This window comes from Leptosomus discolor, chromosome 6 (genome assembly GCF_034619465.1).
Source record: "Leptosomus discolor isolate bLepDis1 chromosome 6, bLepDis1.hap2, whole genome shotgun sequence".
NCBI lineage: Eukaryota > Metazoa > Chordata > Aves > Leptosomiformes > Leptosomidae > Leptosomus > Leptosomus discolor.
Window position 1 is genome coordinate 26956667 of NC_141396.1, and position 9450 is coordinate 26966116.

Genomic DNA, 9450 nt, shown 5'->3' on the forward strand with positions numbered 1-9450 from the left:
ATACCTTTTACAAAACACAAAATACGTAAAGATAAACTTTATAATACAACCTTATTTTGGTCTTCTCAATTACTATTTCAAGCATCATCTTTCCTGATAACCTCCTCTTTACAGACTAGAAACTGACAACAAATCATAATCATGTTTACCTGTAAGATGCCTATCACAGCTTTGAAGTATCCAACATGAAAACATGGCAGTTCTAAGTCAATGTACCCATAATGTCCTAAACAATCTGCTAGATTTTTTCCACAGGTTTCACAGGGACGGTCTTTTTCACTGGTTCCCTTTGGGAGAAGGGGAACATACACAGAAATATTTTAGCTGTAATCAACTGAATACATAGAAAATACAACAGTTCTTAAGCTAATCAGCTATCCTGACAGCATACCCACAGTGCTTACTCCTTTTTCCCAGCACCAGAAGCATGACAGCAGCACTACATTCACCCCAATCCTTTAGAAAATAGATGTCTTTCACACACAGCCCCTACTGATACCAGCGACGTTAACTCATACAGCTCTTACAACTGATCTGCAGCCACTAATCTACAATATGGCATCTTGTAGATAGATGTCTCTGGGTCTCTCAACAACCTGACAGACAGAACTCAACCTCCTGCCTCAAAAGTAAGCTTTCCTGAACCCTCCAAAAGCATGAAGAAAGTAGCTGTCACTGCAGCTAACAGGCTGTGAAATTCAAGACACATTTGCATGGATTTTGGATGAGCAGCAAACTTCAGTTGTCCCAATTTATTCTTAATCGCCCCAAGTAATCCCACAAAAAGGGTATGGGAAAAAAAATGGTTCTCACCATACGATGGTCAAGTACTCCATACTGCAGCGGGGAGTGATGGTTGTCCTGACTATACAAGTTTTTGCTAACCACTTGAATGTGAGCTTGCTGACGCATCTCTTCTGGAGATTTCATGCCAAAACAGATGTGGCTTCTAGGATGGGAAATTTCACACGCATGTATGTGCACATACATACACAAAAATACTTATAACTACAGATATACACAAACAGGTATTTAAAAGCAATACAAAGGTGGCCAAACTGATTCACAATATAGCTGGAGCTGGTTCTTGTTAAGTAACTATAAAAAGCAAGGCTGTTTTACAGTGAGTTAGTGGTTTACGGCTGGCGGATTCACGCGTCGTTCGCGGGCAGCCCCACAGCTGCGCACAGGCGCAGCCGCCCGCCAGCCTGGCCCGCGGCCTCAGCCAAGCCACGCACAGCGTGGGAGAGCGCAGCCTACGCCAGCGCTTTCAGAAGTGGACTAGGCCTAACACCAGCCACCCTCCGCTCCCCTGCACACTAACCTTCTTCCCGAGCCCTTCTACAGCGGTCGGGCCGCACCCTGAGATCTCTGCCGCTCGCCACCGCAGCTCCCAGCCCCACCCCGCGGCAACGCCGGGGCGCCGCACAGCCCCCGCCGCGCAGCGGAGCGGCCGCCCAGGAGCCTCCAGCCGCGCAGGACGTCGCACGGGCCGCCCCACTCACATTTTCTTGGCCACATCCGTCTCCCTGAACTGCTCCTTCACCATGGCGGCGGCGGGGGTGGGACGGGACCGGCGGCGGCCCCCTCGCGTCCCGCCAGGCTGCACAAGCCCAGCCCACCCGCCGGCGCAGAGCGACCTCCGCCCGCAGCGCCCCCGGCTGGCGCACAGCTGGGGTCCTCCCGCGCCCTCCCCTGAGAGACACCGGGGAAGCCGGGCCCCCGCCGGCAGCGCCGCCTCCTCCCGGCCGTTCGTCAGGGCCGTCTCTCGCGCTGGCTCTCAGCACGCTAGGAGCCCACGGGCGCTCCGGTACCGCCCACGGCTCTGTTACAAGACAGCCACCGCCGCTCCCCCAGCTGCCCGGAGCTGTGCCGCCGAGTCCACTTCATCCCTCTGCGTTCGGCTTCCTCACCACAGACCCAGCCCAGGCCCCAGTCAGCAGCAGCGAGTCGGGGCAGCAGAACCAACCGGTACGCAGCAGGGGAGCTTGCTTCGCCGCGGGTCCGAGCCTGCTGCCTCCCTCCCCCCCCGCCCCGGCGCGCATCAGGCACACACTGGACACTCCTACAGCCTCCTTCCAGGCCTGGCTCCAGAAAGCACACCCCTACGCGCGGCCCCGCCCCGGCGCGAAGGACCCCTGCGCCGCTTATGATTGGCTGCAGGGAAGCCCTCCTTCCTTTTCTGGCTCGCTGGCAGGGAGGCTACCGTCAAGATGGTGAGTGTTGCTAACTGGTGTGCGGTTATCCGCCGTGCGCTGCCGCCATCCTGCCCCCGCCGCGCTCCCGAGCTGTCGTACCCCGACGGGCCGGGTTGCCCGTAGCGGGCCGTGGGGGTATGGCGGAAACCGAGCGGGGGCCTGTCCTCCCGTTTGCAGCTGGCGCTCCTGCGGCCTGAGCGCGGCGCGGCGGTGCCGGGTGGTAGCGGTGAGCTCCGGGATGTGGGACGGGGCGTGTGCTTGGCCTGCTGTGTCCGTGCGCTGCTGGTCGGTAAGAGCAGCCCGAGGCGTTGATAGTAGCGTAACAGGCGCTAAAGGGGCGCTGTAGGTTATACTCGTGTGTTAGTGTCGTGACTGTTCTTGTTTGAAAACATTAGGGAAACGTGTATTAAGGAAATTCTGATTTATAGGTTTCTTAAGCAAACTTTGGCTGTATTGTAGTATTTAGGCTTGTAAGCTTGTAATCCACCTGTTTCATTAAAAGTTGCTTCACTTTTTTTAGAGTGGTAAAGATGTGTATGTTGCTGTGTTGTTTGGAAGCTGGGGATGAGTCTGTCCGTTTTTCAGGGTATTACTGGAAGTGTTTGCTGTAGCTCAGCACTAGTCCAGTGAAGCTGTGAATTCCCTGTCAGGAGCTGAGGGGCTAATGACTGTTGCTGTACCATGCGCTTTATTATGTTTATGTATTTATTATGTTTGGATGATGTCTCTGGCTATTGTTCTGTTTTGTTGTATATTTTCTTTTGCAGAATGACACAGTGACCATCAGAACCAGGAAGTTCATGACAAACAGGCTTCTTCAGCGCAAGCAGATGGTAAAAGAACACAGAAAATTGCCTTTAGTTATTTGTCTGTTGGTTCTGAGCTGCAAGTAGGTTTTAGTGACCATTACTAAGAAAGAGGCCTTTAAAACCTCTGGAGTTCTTGTTGTAAGAGCTTATAGGTTTAAATGTTGATGCATGCTGAAGGTAAACCTTGATGGTGGAGTGGTGAGCTGTTTGAACAGGAGGTTTAGATTGGATAGTAGGAAGAACTTCTTCACCAAAAGGGTCGTGAGGCACTGGAGTGGGCTGCCTCAGGAAGTGGTGTCCTGTCCCTGGAGGTGTTTGAAAGACATGTAGATGCGGTGCTTTGGGACATGGCTTAGTGGTGGACAGGGCAGTGCCAGGTTAGTAGTTGTACTCGATGATCTTAAAGGTCTTTTGCAACCTAAGTCATCCTATGAATCAGGAAATTTATGAACGCTTTTTGTGTCAAATTAATAATACTTTTTGCTGCTGGGGTGGGTTAGCTTAAGCGTTAAGCTCATGGTGGGACTGTACCACCTCGCTGTTATGCTGGATATTGACCTTTTATGCAACTTGTGAATATTTTTTCTTAGGTGATTGATGTTCTTCATCCTGGGAAGGCCACAGTCCCCAAAACAGAAATCAGGGAAAAGCTGGCAAAAATGTATAAGACAACCCCTGATGTAATTTTCGTCTTTGGCTTCAGAACCCACTTCGGTGGTGGCAAGACAACAGGTTTTGGCATGATCTATGATTCCCTGGACTATGCAAAGAAAAACGAACCAAAGCACAGGCTTGCCAGGGTGGGTTGTTTTTTGGTAGCTTCAAAACAATTGGGATGGATCTGAAGTATTTAGTCGTTAGTGATTTATGTTTGTAAAAACTGAGGTTTTATGGAAGTACTATTGGTGTACTCAGAGTTAAATAAAAGATCTTAAAATACCATAGGTCAGTTTATACATTTGGTAAGTAGGGTAGAGTTTTTATTGTGTATTACAGGGGAATTGGGAAGGCAAAACTGATGTTACCAGTGATGTTCAGCGGTAATAGGTAACTAACCACTATTGAAGGTCTTGAACAAGTGCAAGAGCTGGGGCTGATCCATACACTAGTTTAGTGCTTATATTCTGTGTTAAATCATTTATTAGTGAACTTGTGTCACCACTAAGGTGATAACTCGAATTTAAACTATATTTGAAGAGTGCAGAAATAATAGAACTTAAATTTAGAGTTACTGTGAGTGAAACAATGTTAAATGCAACTTCAACTCTTTTTTAATAGCATGGCTTGTATGAAAAGAAGAAGACTTCTAGGAAGCAGCGAAAAGAGCGTAAGAACAGAATGAAGAAAGTCAGGGGCACAGCCAAGGCAAATGTTGGTGCTGGCAAGAAGGTAGGATGAGAATATCTGAAAGCTGGAGTGAGCATGTTGCCTTTGAAATGTTGATTAGAAATTCTTCACAGAATAACATTGTTTTTCTTCCATTTTTTTCACCTATTCTACTGGATAACAGAAGGTAATCTGTGTGGTGTTGTATAGCTTATCAGCTCAGTAGCTTAGTTTTGCTCCTCACTGCTGCAAGCTTAGCTGATACAACACGAAACTGCTTCTTAAATGACTGTTTCCTAGGTGTCACTTGAACTGAAACTAAACTTTCATAAATTTAATGATATTGCTCTAATCACATAACTCCATCTTGTAATATACAAATTAGATAATCTTAACACTCGTTACTCAGACTACTTAAATATCTAATGCTTCTCCACCATGTTACTATTATTTATGGTGTTATTTATAGAGAAGGTTTTGTTAAGGATGTGTGTGGTGTTGTAGGCAATGAGGACTGTGTAAACAGAAGTAAGGTAGAATGCCTACTTCGTCCTGGGTCTAAGTGACTGGTGCCCAAGATAGTGGAGTGTTACCCTGGTGGGAGCTGACTGGGCTGTGGCTGGAACTTGATGGGAGCAGCTTGGAGGGAGGCAGAGTTACTCTGTTGTTAAACAAAAAAGCCACCAAAACTGGGGAATAGCCTGGGTGTGAAGACAGTCATGTTCCTTGGCAGCTTTTTGTCCTCTAAAAATACTGAGCGAGCTGTGCAGCTAAGTGGGTTTTTTCAAGTGTTTTGACAAGGGGAAAGAGAGGGTGATGGGTTATGGTGCTTAGTGCTGTAGCTGCTAAAGTGCCTTGACATCTTGAACTGTAGTAATTTTCACTTTTGCTTTTTTTCCTACTTTCTTGGAATTCTCCATCAGAAATGAAGTATCTAGCAGGTACTGAAAATGAGCATGGTTGTGGCGACTGAATTATACATCACTGAATGTGTCTTTTTAATGAAGCACTGTACTGCCTTGCATACATACATGTTTGCTTTAAACTTGCTTCTGTCCTGTAAGGGTTCAGATAACGACAATGAACTTCTTTCTGTGCGACTTGGAAATAAAATGTGGCTATTAGCAAACATGACTGTTTTTGAAACTAGTGAAACAACATTAAAACAAGGAGTTTCCAATGAGAAGACATCCAAGAATCTTAATGCAATTGGGATTTGAGGCTTTCGTTCAGAACACCCCAGGTTCTGATTCAAAGTAGTACAGTGCAGTTGCATGTATTACTTGACCGTTGTGTGTATTTATGAAAACTAAGTCATATCACAGCTTACTGCATTTGAGATGGTGGCTGGAAATGACAGAGTTGTCAGCATTAAACTGTTTAACTATTGGCCTGCAGTATTCCAAGTTAAGACACAAATTACAGTGAAATTGGAAATCTCTGAAATTAGATTCTTTACTTAGTGTTTAAGTGAAATATTGTTATCACTGGAGGCATATAAACCAGTAAACTGCTAGATGAGAGAACTATTCTACTAGGTAAGATTTGGAACCTTTTTGCTTTCTGCATTAATGCTGTTTTAATACTGAAGTCCAAGAATTTTTGACAGTATAACAGCACAAATTAGCATTTGGTATAGTAGTAACACTAACACATGCCCTCTTGTCAATGTCAGGAGAGTCACTTAGTGTTGCACTGATATCAGTGCTATGGATGAACTTCTTCAAGAATTTTGCACTTGAAGGTAGCTGTTGTTGAGTATTAATGCAAAATGGTTAAATGACTCTCACTTGAACTACTAAAGCTGTCCACTTCCTAGAAATTAAAGTATATAAACACTTCAGAAATTTAAGACCAGGATCATGTGCTGTGATAATTACGTAGCAGATGTGACTTCTGTATCAAGTGCTTATCAAACTAGTATGTAATCTCAGTAGTAGGTGAACTGTGGTTTTGATTAAGGACTTTTAATGTCTTCTAAAATTATCTTTTAGTTGATAACTATGCATGGCTTAGATCTTATTTGTTTACCAGTTTTGTAATCTTTGTGTCTTCGCATTAAACTTAAAGACAAATTAATTTACGTACTTTCTGGAAAACTTGGTTGAGAATAGTTCTCTGCTGCACCACAGAAAAAAGCTTGTGGAATTCACTTGTGTCTTAAAGCTTTGTCTTGAAAAATGCATGTTTAGACATAATGGTGTGGCATGGTTCATCACCCGTTGTTGCAGCCATGTGGAAGAATTTTTAATGGGAGTCGTGGGATATGTGTTGTACTCTGCCTATACAATCTGTGAAAACTGTCTCTCGGAAATGTGTAGGCTTTTGATCCTGAGACCTCTTCGGGCAAGTCTATATTGTTGTAAGAGTTATGTACTACGTAGTCATGAAAACTATTGAGATGGTGAATCGCACTTGAATAGGTTTTCTTGAACTTTTCAGTCAGGCATCAACTGTGTTGATGTCTGACTGTTAGAACTTTTTTGGTGCTTCCTTTCACTTCTCACTTCCTCAGAATTCCCGTTATCTTTTCCCCACAGTTGAAAGAGAAATATTTTAAAGTAGTTTTTGTTATTTAGTATATTCTATAGCTCTACAGTTGGAGTTTGCATCAAAGTTTGCAACAAGTAGATGTAGATGTCCCTCACCTGGTGTTTCCACTCAGAGCAGTGACCCATATACCTTGGGATATTGAAATACAAAAAAACCTCCCACCCTACCTTTTAATGTCACAGCTGTAGTTTCGTGACAGCCTTTGACCTGTGAGCCTTCCAAATAGAAATGTTTTTTAAAAAAATAACTGATCGGAGGTGTGGATGGGTAGGCACTTTAAGCCAGTGTAGCCTGTAGGTATAACTGAACATGCATTTGCATTCTAAATATTACTTAAGCTCTAAACTGCTATTGTTAGGTCCAATTTTGAGTTTGAGGGAATGTGTGAAGTCTTAATTCTTCAACCTCCACGGTAGTCAAAACTTTGAGGTTTTCCTATTGCATTTCACTGTGGTAATTGAAAAAAGCGTATTGTGAGTGTCAGTAAAAAACCTCAAAGCTCCATCTGCTATGGTAGTAGAACTTTGATACAACTATTCTTATTAATGCTTTTCTTTTTCAGTAAATGAACATACTTTGGATGGAAAATGGACAACAGGTATGACTTCAGAATGCTTTGTAAGGGTAGACGTTCAGTAGCCTGTAGTAATGACAATGGCGTAGGTCTAATGTTGATTTTGGTGAAGGCTGTGGTACTTGTGCAAATATAGAACCCAGTGCAAGAGTTTTAAGACTAAGAAAGACTTAAATATTTACAAATCACTGTTGTGCTTACTGTTGAGTTGATAATTTATGTGACTTCCATTTACATGAAATACTTGATTAGTTTAAAGATTGAAATAATAAATCAGAAAGTTCAGCTTTACTGTTGCTAGAACTGTTGCTTATTTAGTCTTATTGTGAAGAAGAGTTGCATTTTCCTTTTGTAGGTATTCTAAGAGAGGATACGAGACCTTGGTTTTTACTGTCTTAGATTGAAGTAGTACAATTTCTATTTTAGGGACAAATTTCTGTTATTTTGTTATGTCAAGTAAATTCCTTATAAACGAACCTGATACTCTTCTAGATGAATCCTAGACTATATTTTTATATCTTTGCTGCAGAAACATAACTGAGTTGGATGTGCCATGGGCAGTAACCATTACAGACAAAACTCTGGTTTTATTACAAATGGTCTGAATGACTCAGTTTAGAGCAACTTAAACAGTCTGTCTGGGAGCTGATGTAGTGAGTATAATGTCTTCAACAGAAAGCTGGCAAAGCAGTTGTAGTTTGCGGAGCTCTTCTACAGAAATGCTGTGTTCTAGGCTCTCACTTATTCCCATGGCAGTACTGTGGAAGTTTGAACCTTATGTTCTTCTAAGAATGGCAGTGTGGTTCACTGGCTTGTTGGGGAACAAGTTTTTCAGGCTTTCTAAAAGTATGAGTGTAAAACAAATGTTTTAATCATGTAGCACTGATCTATCTCTTCTTTTACAGACTGCATCATTCTATGAAGAAACACAGAATTATTCTGGAAAGAAGCTGACTTTAACATCAAATAAACTATGTTAATAAAATGCTGGTTTGACCTTTAGTTTTGATTTGAAATCTACCATTTTGTAAAGTTTGGGAAAATCAAGATTGGTGCACTGTTTGCACTGTATTAAAATCTTTTCATAATTAAACTCCTGTTTTGAGTATCAATTTGAAGTAAATCAGAGCTTTCTACAGGTAGTAGTATAACCTCATTGCAAGCAGGCAGTGTTAATTCATGGAGGTAGGTGTGCTTTTGTCATCTGGTGTTCAAACTGTGGTTTGGAAAGTCCTTTTTAAGAATGTGCTTGTTTGCCTATATTATATAGACCCGTAGGACATAACTGAAGGGAGAAAAAACCATGCAAACAGAGATGCTCAGAGCTGCATACTTACACAGTTAAGATTTTTGCCGATGGAGTCAGGCATGACTTGTCTTTTGTTCCTGAGTTGTCAGGGCAGGCTCCGGGGTCTGTCTCTGGTCTGCAAACTGCGCAGTACACCTCTAATTTTTCGTCTGATAGTGTTAAAGGAATCATTTAGGATGGGTTAGTGGCTGGATGAGGCAGGCTCTATGTTAGAAAGTGTGGGCATTCTGGTGCAGGTGTTTCAAGTAGCAAGCAAAATAGAAGTTTTATTCTTTAAATAGGACTGGAACAGCCTGGGCAGCTGTAGCAGCTGTGTTGAAGGCTGGGACTTGATTATTATCTAGGTACGGTATTTTTAAGTTGTACTGCCTTAGTACTGAGGCAGCATATTGTAACGTAGGTAAGGCATTTTGGGCGGAAAAGTAACAAGCCTACAAGTAGAGTTGTTGAAGTGATTGGAAGGGGATGCTGTTGTCACAATAACTTTGTACAAGATCTAGTAGGTATAGATAAAGCACTTAATGCCTCTTCTAGTACTTTCAGTCTCAGGCTTGAACTAGTGGGGTTGCTGTTGTCTGCATTCAGCAGCATCGCACCTCTACCTGTACAGTAAATTTTCTGTACCTCATGCTATAGTGTTTCTGCCTTTATTGAGGTTACTAACTGGGATTAGAAGGCAGT

At 43.3% G+C, this 9450-nt stretch overlaps 2 protein-coding genes across 3 annotated transcripts in view; one reads left to right on the forward strand and one right to left on the reverse strand.

Moving 5' to 3' along the window:
* Positions 1-1549, reverse strand: part of POLR3A (RNA polymerase III subunit A) — a 38551-nt gene extending 37002 nt beyond the window's left edge. For both annotated transcript variants that reach the window (XM_086466427.1, XM_086466428.1), the window contains exons 1-3: positions 1506-1549; positions 814-949; positions 150-287 (exon numbers count right to left, since the gene is read on the reverse strand). In XM_086466427.1, coding sequence (XP_086322553.1) covers positions 150-287; positions 814-949; positions 1506-1549 — 318 coding nt within the window. The remainder of the gene's footprint in view (positions 1-149; positions 288-813; positions 950-1505) is intronic.
* An 848-nt stretch (positions 1550-2397) lies between these two features.
* Positions 2398-8553, forward strand: RPS24 (ribosomal protein S24). Its single transcript, XM_086466377.1, has 6 exons — positions 2398-2487; positions 2966-3031; positions 3598-3807; positions 4286-4396; positions 7449-7484; positions 8366-8553. Exons 1-5 carry the CDS (start codon positions 2437-2439, stop codon positions 7449-7451), a joined length of 441 nt encoding a protein of 146 aa, XP_086322503.1. The 5' UTR covers positions 2398-2436; the 3' UTR covers positions 7452-7484; positions 8366-8553.
* Positions 8554-9450: the final 897 nt, after the last annotated feature.